Raw genomic sequence first — 13,275 nt, 5'->3', positions numbered from 1 at the left:
ACACTCAGGAGGAAAAAGGGGCAGAGCCAGCACCATCCCGGCTCCTCAGATAAAGTAGCTCAGGCTCCCAGGCTGCAGTGGGGTATCCGTCACCAGACAAAGGCCTGAGCAGGTTAGTTTCATGCTTATGAAACAAGAAAAGACGCTGGAGAGAAAAAAAAGTCTTCCTCCCTCGCCACCCCTCCTTCTCTCAGGGAAACAGTCATCAATAGTTTCTCTCTTATTTTAAGGAAATTTTTAAGTGAAAAAAAAGTGACCTCTTCTGAAGACAGACAGAGGGCTTATGGAGTGCAAGAACAATAATGCATTGTTGTTGCTAACAGTTTGTGTCAGAGACTGTCCTAGTTGCTTTACACACAGTACATTGTTTATTTCTTACCACCCCATAAAGTATTCTTGCCCTTATGTCACACATGAAAAATACGATGCATAGAAAATTTCATTTGCCCAGTCAGTTTTGGAGTTGGGCTTAGTCTCTCTGGCTCCAAATCCATGATATTTCCACCATAACATGCCACGAGACACAAAGAATTCAGAATTTAAGGAAACAAAGCATGGATAATAAACAGCTGACTTTTTTTTTCTCTAATGCATTGCTTTGTGGATAGAAAGGAGATGTTAGTGAGGGAACAGGCATAGGAAATCTCAAAAATAACCAAGGAAACATAAACTCCCCAAGTTTTGATTTAAAAAAGCAGTTTTGTAACAAAATCAAAAACATTTACTTTACAAATGCAAAACATGTAAGTAGAGATAAGTCCGATATCCAGGGCACAGGTCTTGAGGGCTGGCTCATGCACTTTGAGGCCCTGGAGATTTGAGATGGGCTTCGAGATAAGAGTGGGGTTCAGACAGATCAAAGGGAAAGGGCGAGTCAGGGGTCCAGGTGGTGGGATAGGCACAGAGGTGGTGAGGCATGTGGCATATTGAGGGAACAGTCAGGAGAAAGTCTGTGTTACAGTGGAGTTTTGAGCAGAGGAGAAAGAGGTTGAGTGAAGGAAGCTTGAAGTGCCAGGATAAACTACTAGAAGTCAAAGAAATTGCTGCTTTTCATTAATATCATGGAGTAATTTAAAACTGCTCAGCCATGTTCATTGTAAAAAATCTATTTAGACCAGTGATATCAGTCAGCTGCTCAAGTAGAACATTTGCCACAGATTTTAATATATGGTGCTTTTGAAAGAAGACTTAAAATAATGGAAAATCCTCTTTGTATAATGTCACCAATGTATTGTACATGTATCGTTTTTTCCCCCTCTTAGGGAGATGCTGGCGAGAGTGGTCCCAAAGGTGATGCGGGCGAAAAGGTACAGTGTTGGCAAATACAAAAGAGTATGTGTATGAGCAAGAAAGAGTATTCTGTATATATGAAAATGGGAAATTTTGAAAAAGATACGTGAATGGTAGTACCTTTGTTTCATAAGAAAATAGAAAATTCTACAAGTTTAGAAAACATTTGAATATTTAATATATAAAAGGTGATTATTCCTCAAGCTCCTAGCTATAAATTTAAATATTTTAAACATAAAATGGTATGTCACAGATTTCAGAAAATGTATAGCTAGGTTTCCAGGCTTTCAAGGAATAAAAACACTTATTCATGTGTAAAGGGCACACACCCTTTATCTGCAGATATACAAATAGAATTTCTAAAGTGATTCTGTTTGTCGCAATGTTAAGAGAGAACACATCAGAGGATTGGGGTGAAATTTAAAAGTTCGAGAGTAAATGTCACTTGATTAGACTCTCGAATGCAGCCAAAGATTTGCCTCAACTTGAAATGTACTCAATCCGGATATTTTGTCATTATTTTTGGTCTTTTAAACAGTTCATAGTATAGTGGTCTTGTGGCTCATCTTCCTACACCCTCTCTTTTTCCCTCCAATAATCATGGCAGCTTTTGCCTCAGTTCAGACTGACAGACATCTCTGGCATAAGGAGGATATTTTATTCCTCTTGTGCTATCTGTGAAGAATGAAGGAAAATATCTTTTTTAAGAAACTGAGAATAAATATCAGTCATATTTTAATTTAAATCAACCTAAATTAGTTGAGTACTGAAAAAAAGAACTGAATTATTTATTTAGGCTTATAGTTCAGAATAAGAACATTCCACTTTGGAAATTATTGCAATACAGATGGGTAATGGTTACTCATAAAAACATACCCATAAAATAAAGAGAATTTTACCTTTCTCATTCTTATGAATATTAATATAACTATGGCACGGTGGTAGGAATGAATTAATGTCACCAAGTAGTAGGAATGTTTGTATTCATGGAGCAGTCTAGCCATTAGGGTAAACTCTCAGCTTCTTGGAGGTTGGGGTTTCCCAGCCTCAGCACAACTGACAAGACCAGATCATTATTGTGGGGACTATTGGATGTTTAGCATCATTCCTGGCTCTGCCCACTGCATGCCAGTAGCATCCTTGAGTTGTGACAACCAAGACCATCTCAAGACGTTGCCAAATGTTTCCTAAAGACAAAATTACCCCTAGTTGCGAATCACTGATGTAGGCCCATTCTATTTACCTGCCAAATTTAAGTATCATGCTGAAATCAAATATGACATGAATATATTTAATACTAATGAGAACGATGATATACCTTGATGATTCTCGAAGTCAAAGTTTCAAACCCTAGATATGTAAACCTGTGTTGTATTTAACTTTGCTTGTTTTGCTTAGAAGCAGAAATTAACAAACTTTTCTTATAAAGGGCCAGGAAATTAATATTTAGGTTTTGTGGGCCAGATGACCTCTGTCACAACTACTCAGCTCTGTCCCTGTAGCGTGCCAGCACCCGTAGACAATAGATACACAAATGAGTATGGCTGTGCCCTATACTTTTTAACTTTGGATGCTGAAATCTTAATTGGTGAAATTTGCATGTATTGTGAAGTGTTATTGTTGATTTTTTAAAGCTATATAAAATATAAAATCCATTCTTAGTCATGGGCTATACAGGAACAGGTGGGTAGCTGATCTGGCCCTTGGGCCATAGTTGCCACCTCAGTTTAAAGACAGGAAATCTTCTAAACAGAGAGCAGTTTCTTCAAGTTAAAAAAAAAATTATGCCAAGTCTGAACTACGCCTCTGTGAACTTATGTACAGAATTTTATGCTTCAGAAGATATACTTTTAAAGCTTCATTTTTGGAATATAGGCCAATAATTGTTTCTTTAATCACACATTTTTAAAATGTAATTTTCCAATAGTAAAGGAACTTTTTTCTTTTACAAGACCATGTTCATCTCAAAGGAATACTGTTCGTACTTTTTATATTAATGCAAATCATTTACCATACTGACTCACACATAGTAAACTCTCAATAAATGTTAGCTTTCTTACCACATGGAAATTGAAATCAACTAGATTGGTTGTTTTTCTTTTTTATCAAGAAGTTTTATTGGTCAACTGAAATTAAGTGCAAGAAATGCTTCAGTTAAAACGGAAATCATTTCTATAAACTTGCAATGGTTCTAAACAGGGAATTGTAAATAGGAATCTGTAGCGTATAATATGTAATCTGACCTGCAGCATTCATCCCTGAGAATGCTGTAATTGGAATATAATTTTTGATGTGTTTTTTAAACATTTCCTGCTTCTGTCACATAATTTGTTTCCAGCATGTTGGAAACACTCTTCTCATGGCCTTTGGGTTTAGTATGTGAAACTAATTCATCATATACCAAGTTTGAGATGTAAAATCAAAAAATGCTTCGTTTCTGCCATTGATGTAGTAAAAATTACGTCATGGACTGATTCACTTTAATAGGATTTTTTTCCCCTTTTGATCCAACTTGGTGCCTTTGGATGGGAAAGCAATCTAAGCCATTCCAGACTGGTCATCTGGAAATGCTGTGCAGCTATAAAACCACTGGGCAGGGCGTCCCCGTGGCCAGCGAGTGTGGTGCACTCCAGGTTTAAGAATGACCTGCCAGAAACTGGTTTCAGTCATGTGTGGGGTTACTCTGGGAGGGCTGTGTTCTGCTCTTCAGAGTATTGATCCCACCAGCAAAATTGGAAATGGGCTTCTTATCTGCTTCCCTCCACCTGAAAGTAGACGTTTGTGTGGCGCACTGGACGGTTTGGCGGTGCCACTCTTTCGTTTGCAATTTTATTTGTGGGTGCAGAAGCTCTGCCTTCATGCTGTTTGCTCCCCCATCTCCATTCCCGTAAACACACTGCCTTCTTGGTGGATGGCTACATAACATCTGTGATTTACAACCCTTGAGCCGCTGCAGAAGCCACACTCTTATTTGGAACCACCAAGCACATTGTCTTCTTTACTTAAAACCACAGGTAAAGGGCTATCCCAGTGGGTGCTCCCACCCCCGATCAATGCAGAGTCTTCTCTAACCAGGCACATCTGATTCCTAAAGCTTAGGACACTCTTGCTCTGTCCACCTCCACCTCCAGCTCCAGCTCCTAACCCTATTCTTTAGGTCACTGAAACCTGAATTTGTCATCTCCCTGGGGCAGCCTTCCAGTCTCCTCTGAATTGGTTAGGTTACCTACTGTGTGCTCCCACAGCCCTCCTTATGATCCCTTTCAGAACCTGTATCACAATTTATTTAATTCTTTGTTTAATTGGACATTCAGCTCACTGAAAAAGAAAACACAAACAATGAAAAAACTATATGATACCAAATTGTTCTATTTCTAGCACCAGCCCAAGTTCCTGGAAGAGAACAAATAGTTATTGAGTGAATAATCTTTAAAAAAATATTTTTGTTGTTGTTGCTTTCAGCTGTTTCTTATTTTCACTAAATGGGAGAACTTTTTCCTGTGCTGTGCATTTGTGTATCATGTCTTCTGTGTATTTACAGTGACACAGACTTTTCCAAACCTGAGAATCTCTTCCTATCCCAGATTTTTTTTTATTTAAATGAAAAGAAAGTATCTTTGATGCTTTCAATCAGTGATATTTTTGTATACATGTGTAAGTGAATTCGGGGATTGCAATTATATTGTTCACTGTTGTCACCCAGCTCCTAGCATCCCTGCATCTAGAATATGGCTGGCACATAACTGGTGCTCAATAGATATTTATTAAATGAATGACAGAAATATGGCCACATTCACTTTATATACCCACATAGACTTTATTAACACATACATATAATTATATACTGAATTTTGTGTTTGAAAATAATCACAACTAAAAATAACTCTATGTGCTTGAATGAAAAATACTGAGGTCAAATTCATTTACCTCGAGTATCTTCTAAAAGTATTTTCCCCATTTATGACTTGCCCCATGAAAACTTCTGTTTCCAAACCAATTTATAAAGCTAAGAGTATACTTAATGCACAGGTTTTTTTTTCCCTAATTGAATCCTGTATTCATTTTCACTGTTAGAGGAATGAGGATTATAAACACTGACTTTTCTTCCCACTACTTGCGGCATTATCCTTTAGAATGTTTAACTTGTGAATGTCTTCCAGCAGTTACTTTGCCACTTAAACAATATAAAAATTCCTTGAGATTTTACAGTTCTAATTTTTTAAGAGAATTAAAATATCACTCATAGTTGTCTAACAAATGAAACTGCTCCAATTCCCACAAATAAATCAGTCTTTTGGAGAACTGTCTTTTTTGTTTTTCCATCCACTTTCTGAGAACTAAATCTAGTCTTTTTTCTCATTAGCAGATTATCTAGCCACTTTCTGTTAAAACACTGAAAAATGTATTTAACCTAGAGTTAATACAAGCAACTTTATTTACAGTTTACTATAACCTTTATATCCTATTGTCAAAATAAAATAAACCAATACTTCTCTTATGACAATAGAATTTAGGAAGCCCAAAATTCACGTAGTCTCCAGTTGCTTCAATTTCCTCACCTATTAAATGAATATAGTAATATCTGCCCTAAATCATGGGAGTTTTGTGAGGTCTAAATGAGATGAAAGAGGGGACTTAAACAAGTCAAAGTTGCTTTTATGAATACAAAGGTCTTGTGCAAAATCTTGCAAAATTGATTCATTTGTATTGATAGCTTTCAGTCTTGATTTAGTAGAAATACATATAAGTGTTATTAGCCACATTTATTTCACTTCCCATTAGAGCTCAATTGATTGTTAATGATTGGGAAGAAAAATCATTGTCATTCTATAATATTTGGGATCTTTTTTTTATGTTTCATCATGGTTTAATTTTTGCCTTGGCTAATACTAATTACAGATGTCAAAGAAACTCACATATATCTCTATATATAAAAGCCTAAGTGACCATCGCAACTGAACAGATGATCGAACAGGGTGACCAGGCCGGCAGGGGGTTAGTGAGGGACAACCAAACGACTGAGCAGCAGGCTGCAAAAATGGTGGTGCCCACAGCCAATAAAGAGGGAATATGCTAATTGACTGCCATGCCCTCAAAGATGGCAGCACCCATAGCCACAAGATGGTGGTGCCCAGTCCCCTCGGCCTTGCCACGCACCTGCCTCCAGAGTCCCCCAGTCCCCTCAGCCCCCCAGCCACCCAGGGCCAGCCCAAGGCACAGGGAGCCTCGGATGGCGGCTGCCCAGCCACCCAGGGCTGCCTGAGGCTCAGGTAACCAGGGCCGGTTGAGGTTTGTGCTGCCAGCAGTGGCAGCAGCAGAGGTGTGATGGGGCGTCACCTACCCCTGATCGCCAGGTCACCTCCCACCCCTGAGGGCTCCCAGACTGTGAGAGGGGGCAGGCTGGGCTGAGGGACCCCCCCCCCCTCCAGTGCATGAATTTTCATGCACCGGGCCTCTAGTATATATATCAGTTTCTTCAATAAGCTAATTTATTATTTCCATCTCCTTCCTAAGCTTTTTTCCCTTCCTAAAATTTTTTTTTTTCATTTTGGTTCTTGACTTCTGATCTGCTTAAAATATTCTGTTTTGAGATTTGTTTATTCACCATATGTGTATCAAACATATTGGTTGGTTGGCTGGTTGGTTGGTTAATTAGTTGGTGAAGGGTTATTTGTGGCAAAGCCACTTCAGCCAAGATCCAAAGAAAGAGAAGGTGCCAGCCACAGGAGGAGGTGAGAGGAGATAAGAATAAGAGAGGGGACAAGTGCTCCATGTGAACATGCAGAGGCCTGAGGCTTATCTCTTTCTCTCTCTGAATGAGATTGATGAGCAGCTTCCTCACCCTAGAACAAGGAAATAGACCCCAGAGCTCCTTGAGCATTTGCACAGCTAGAACAGCTGAGGAAATCCCAATGTGTGCCTTTCTCCCTTGTGGCTATTTCCATTTTCGTAACAGTCTCAAGAAACTAAGTTTTCTCCCTTTGTGTTCATGGGACGGAGGACTACAAGGAGCTTGAAAATGCCGGCCCTTTGCTGGCCTCATTTCAGAAAAGGCAGCATTCTCAGCTATCCTCCACGGTCATTTCCACTCATCCCTATTTGCTCATTTATAACATATTTGCTCTCGAAATGCAGACACCCTCTGTGAAATCCGGATGGAATACAGTGCCTTTTAGAAAACCAGATTCTATCTCAACATTTTCTCTCAGATCTTCCATGTGTCCCTGTCACCCACAAGCCATTCATCATCCTGTAACTTTCCGGTGACTGGGTTACAATGAAATAAGTGTAAAGCTGGAAAAAACGTGCCAGTCCTAACTGGGACAGTGCTTCAGGGGAGACCAGCTGACCTGTTGCGTGGCTTTTTCCAGCACAGCGTCATTAACCCTTGACTTCATCTGTTGAACCCTGACTTTCTGAAGACTGGAAGGGTCAGGGAACTCCCACTAAATGATAGCCATTGACATTAATAAATTCCAGAAACAGAGAAAACCAAAATTCCAGATCCCCAAAATTAGAATGTACTGCTTTAGAACACAATTTTAGCAGTAGATCAAGGGGAAGGCCCTTATTTATATATTTGTAATTTCTAAAAATATAATGGTCCTTATGTATTTTGCATTCAAAGTAAACCCATGTTTTTAGAAAGTACATTGTTTATCTTGGAAGTTGTTGACATCTTAACAGCTGACAGATTGATACAAAGTCTTAGGGAGCCTAGTTAAGCCCATTAGTCATGGGGTTCCCTTGAGTGCCCCTGTCGATAATGGCTCTCTGTGTACTTGTGTGTTTCCTGTTCCCATAATTTGTGGAATAATCTCTCATGGATTTTATTTTAGGGTGACCCTGGATCATCTGCTGCAGGAATTAAGGTAACCCTAACCTTGCAAGAGTGTGTTCCCCAGGAGTTACAGTTTTTATTTTTATAAGCCTCTGCTTTCTCTTCTCTTTTACCACCACTGATGGTTATAACTGTTCCTATTCTCCTGCAATGATCAGCCTCCAAATACAACAGGAAGTATCTGCTGGAAATCTGATAAAGGCTTAATAAGAGGCCTGGCCTTCTCTTCCCTTTCTGATTGGTTTTTATGGAAATGTGGATTTGGATGTGAGCTTTAGGTATATTCACAGCAAAAAAAAAAAGAAAAAAAAAGCATTTCCTGTGTCTAGTGAGATGTAGAGTAACAGAATAAAATAAATGAAATATATGTGATCAAGGAGGCTGGGCCATCTCTGTGAGAGTGTCCAGAGGCATAAGGGTTTGGGAAAATTCTTGTAAGACTGTCCTTTTCATCTTTGGCTTTCTTTGGTCAGGGAGAACCTGGAGAATCTGGTCGTCCAGGGCAAAAGGTAATACCTTTATTTTAGTGTGATCTTTGTACTGTCTCACCATTTTATATCTACTATCCGCTGTGTAGTAGGAGAATGACTGTTGCAAAATGAGGTGGTTTTTGTGCTTTGCATGCTGAGCGTTGTTGATTGTTTTGCGTCTTAAAAGGGATAATGCTGTCACAAAAGTGAAAACACACTGTGTGCGTGTAAAAGGATGCCTAATGAACTCAAGTCTGCATGTGCTGAGCTGTTTGAGACTGACAAAGACCAGCTGGGTTGGAATGCAACAATTTACCTTGCATGTTTAAAGACACTCTGCATGTTTCTATCTTTCATGAGAAGAAATGAATATTTACTAAGTGGTTTCAATAGGGAAGGATGGACAGTTCTTTTTAAATTATATTCCTTTTCCTCTCATTTCAAATACTACCCTACTGACAATTTTTCCGTGAATAATATCTATCTGTGCATTGACTGTTACATTATACAAGCAGGTTTGTTCATGAACTGAAATTTAATTACAGACACTAGCCAAACCACTTTGACCAATCTATAGATATAGCATAATTTTATTTTTATCATTTGTGCTTCACTTCAGGGATGCATGAGAGAACATGCAGTGAATGTGTTTAAATCCATATTCTCGTCTGAGTCTGAGGCAGGAAACAACTGTTAGCAGTTTACTGTCACCGCATCTGGCCATCAGTGCCCAGTGCAGTCAGATTGGAGATAACAGACGTATTATAGCTAACAAGTACATGAGAATTCCCCATTAGGTGAAATCTCTGAAGAGCATGATTCTGTCTTTGCCTAGCAGTAGCTGATGTAGGGGGGAAAGGACATGAATAAAAACATAGAATTTATCTCATTAGTGTAAAGGGAAAGAGAGAGTCAATTCCCTTGTAGTAGCTGGGAACCCTAAAACATGATAAAATGATGTTCCCACATTCTTGAAGTCGCTGAGAGGATCATTGCTTTGTTTTAAACTGGTAGGTTTAAAGTAATTTTTGAGTCTTTCACATTCTTTAAATGTTTCTCTACTTTAAAAATAGATTTTCTGCCCTAACCGGTTTGGCTCAATGGATAGAGCGTCGGCCTGCGGACTCAAGGGTCCCAGGTTCGATTCCAGTCAAGGGCATGTACCTTGGTTGCAGACACATACCCAGTGGGGGGTGTGCAGGAGGCAGCTGATCGATGTTTCTCTCTCATCGATGTTTCTAACTCTCTCTCCCTCTCCCTTCCTCTCTGTAAGAAATCAATAAAATATATTTTTTAAAAAATAGATTTTCCTCTAGAAACTAAGAATCTAAGAGTAATGATTCATCAGGCCCAGTTTCAGGCAAAGTTGAGACTTTTCCAAAGAGCCCAGCAGAACTCTGAAAATTTTGCTCTTCAGTTCCTAAGATTCCCTCCTGATTCTTTACTTGAGAAATTTGAAATTAGTGATGCCATCCTAATAGAGATCCATGGTCGCCTTTGGTTTAAAAAAAAAACAACAAAAAACAACTCATCTTCTCTGATGATCTAATTTTGGTTCCCCTAGTAAAAAATTACAGGCTAAATTTAAGCTGCTTTCCAATTCTGTGATATCTCTAAAAGAAATCTCTGCAACCATTAATCACTTATTTTTAATTTTAATTTTTCCCTTTTTATTGAATTTATTGAGAAGACACTGGTTAATGAAGTTATACAGGTTTCAGGTGCACAATTCCATAACAGCTTATCTGTACACTGTATGGTGTGTTCACCACCCCGTCAAGTCTCCTCCCATCACCATTATCCTCTCCATACCCTTCTCCACCTCTCTCAGCCCCCCTCCATCCCTCTGCAATTACCACACTATTTTTCATGTTCGTGAGTTTTTTTCTCTTTTGCTCAATCCCTCCACACCCCCACCAAACCCCCTCCACCCAGCTAATGAAGATCAAAATTGATTTTCAGTTGCTTGATAAAACATTGCCTTGTCATAAATATTTAGAAATATACTTCAGATGCATTTCTGGGAGTTTGTAGATTTGCATATGGAAATATTGAATTTCTTTTTGTATTTCATCAAGCACCTGTTTTAAATTATATTGAGGGAAGTTTTCAACCAGCCTGAATGAACATGTGCCCTGAAGTGAGCATCATCTTTTTCATTAATATTTAGGCCAGATTCTACCCTTTGACGCAATCTCACTTTCCCACAATATTTATGACTTCCTTTGTCTAATGTCTGGATTTAGCAATACTTACCCCAACATTAATTTAAAAGTAGAGTATTTCCATGCTTGCTTGCTTACGTAGATTAGAAAATGGCAAACAGAAGTGACTACAAAATCAATTCAGGAGATCTCTCATGGCCCTTTTCTCACCATTGCCAAACTGTGCTGTGGGCTCACTGGCACTTAAGCTCTTACGTGTGGGACATTCCCAGAAAAATAGAGAATGAAAAGCCCCTTGACTAGTTTCCACTGTCTAGTATTTTATTTGTGATTGATAGATTAGTTAGAGTGTGTACATGTTTATGAAGTGTGTAGATACTGTGTTTCACCACATAATCCTTTCCTTCCCAACTTCTCCATGTAAATAAAAATACTTGATCCCCCATTGGAAGGGACTCTCACAGTTGAACTCTATCAGGAAGGACAGTGGACCATCACAGGAACATAGGGTAAAGGCAGTGTTCTTACTTTGACAGTAGACAGAGACCTCCTAAGGTGTAGGGAAAAGAGTGAAAGGGAAAGGAAAGCAGAAGTATAATGTATCTGTGTAACTTTTAGTCTACTTGGACAAGTATTCTTCAAATGGAATAACAAACCAATTCTTAATTATGACCTAGATCTCACCTTGGGTGGTGTATGCCCAAGAACTCAACTCAGAGAAGCTTCTGAACCAAGGAGTAGGCAAGAATGGAGGAATTAACTAAATTACTCTCTCTTAATTTGAAGATAAGCCTTAATGGTATAAAGATAGAAATTTTTTATAGGAAGAAATATCTTCCTAAAACTGTTAAGAGATGTTCTGTAATGGATAACATTAAATATTTTATAATCTTTTCTTAGGCCACTTTTTAAGTAAACATAAATTTGGAAATGTCAAATTTATGAAAATACAAGACTATGAAATATTAATTTCTGAAACATTTGTTCATTAATATATACATTTATAACCTCTACACATACATACATACATACACATATAATGTAGGGAACAACTATATGCTCAAAGTCTCTAAGTATTCAATCTACATTAAAAAAATATTCTGTAATATCTTATAAGTCATCCTCATTGTTAGAAAATAATGGGTGTGTGTCTATATGTGCATGTGTATATAAATATCTTTCTTCAAATTAGTCATATGATCCTTTTAATTTGTCCAGAAGGAAGGGTGTGGTGAGAACTGCTGGGAAACAGTGTTAAACCTATACATTTTCACATATGTTTCAAATAGAATGTTCTGAGTTTTAGGAGACTTTTCTAAAACAATACAGAACTACAGATTTGTCACCAATAGATTTACTTTTTTGGTTGTATACTCTACTGCAATGTAGTATTTTCCAGGGCCTTTTTTTTTAAGTAAAAGAGAATTGTCTGGCCGGTGTTGCTCAGTAATTGAGAGTTGGCCTATGAACCAGAAGGTCACGGTTCGATTCCTGATCAGGGCACATGTCCGGGTTACAGGCTCAATCCCCAGTGCGGGGCATGCAGGAGGCAGCCAATCAGTGATTCTCATCATTAATGTTTCTATCTCTCTCTCCCTCTCCCTTCCTCTCTGAAATCAGTAATATATAATATATATATATATTAGTATATATATTAAATAAAGTAAAAGAGAATCTTCAGTAAAATATGGATACCAGCACTTTTTACTAAATCTTCCTAAATTAATTTATTGAAAGAAAAAGGAGGAAGAAAAAAGAAAATCAAATATATAATGTAGTATCTGTATGAATTATAATTTATTTGGACAGGTATTATTTGAATGAAATAGCAAATGCTTAGTAATCATCCTTTCTTCTCTGGCTTAATCTCATCTTAGTGTTCTTGTTCACAATGCAAACTTCCATTGGTAGTTTCATACATAATAGCTTTTCTTTTTCATTCCTGAAGCACCTTTGACCTAAACCGTCAGGAAAGTCATTGTCCTTTTTATGTCTAACCATACAGCTTAATCAACAGTAGATGAAGTCATTTAGTGATAATACTAGAGCAAGTTATGACTCTTCATAATTTGAAGGTAATAATATTAAAAAATGAAATGTTTGATTGTTCTTAGCAGATTTTCTTTGAAATGAAGGTTGTTAAAGCATTTAGATGAAAAGAAATACCTTCCTCTACCCCTTTATTAGTTTGATACTCCTGTCTCTTAGTATAGTTATCTTCCCAAAGACTGACCGTCGTGAAAATGTGTAACCCGTTTACTTTCCACAAATAGTCACCTCAATCCAGCACAAGATGGACTTTCATTTTCTCCAGCAATTCCATTATGCTTCTTTAGTGGAATTCAGGAGATTTTCTAAGCAATGTAACCTCTTGTCACTATACTTTGTACTTAAAATAATGTAGACCATTCTGTGAAAATGAGAAGGTTAATCATGACTCCAGTGTGCTCACCCCAAATCTGCCACTTAATCTCAGACCTGTACTCAGGAACAGCTGCATGGTACCATT

General features: G+C 38.0%; 1 protein-coding gene across 1 annotated transcript in view; it reads left to right on the top strand.

Moving 5' to 3' along the window:
• Window positions 1-13,275, top strand: part of COL25A1 (collagen type XXV alpha 1 chain) — a 502,347-nt gene that overhangs the window by 420,376 nt on the left and 68,696 nt on the right. Inside the window, exons 15-17 of the mRNA XM_070433581.1 lie at window positions 1,263-1,307; window positions 8,130-8,162; window positions 8,605-8,640. Of these exons, the coding sequence (XP_070289682.1) occupies window positions 1,263-1,307; window positions 8,130-8,162; window positions 8,605-8,640 (114 nt within the window). The remainder of the gene's footprint in view (window positions 1-1,262; window positions 1,308-8,129; window positions 8,163-8,604; window positions 8,641-13,275) is intronic.

Source organism: Myotis yumanensis, unplaced genomic scaffold, assembly GCF_028538775.1.
Source record: "Myotis yumanensis isolate MYYU_CA2020_CCGP unplaced genomic scaffold, mMyoYum1.0.hap1 SCAF_1, whole genome shotgun sequence".
NCBI lineage: Eukaryota > Metazoa > Chordata > Mammalia > Chiroptera > Vespertilionidae > Myotis > Myotis yumanensis.
The sequence above is the reverse complement of the archived record's forward strand: the minus strand, read 5'-3'. Positions and strand labels throughout refer to the sequence as shown.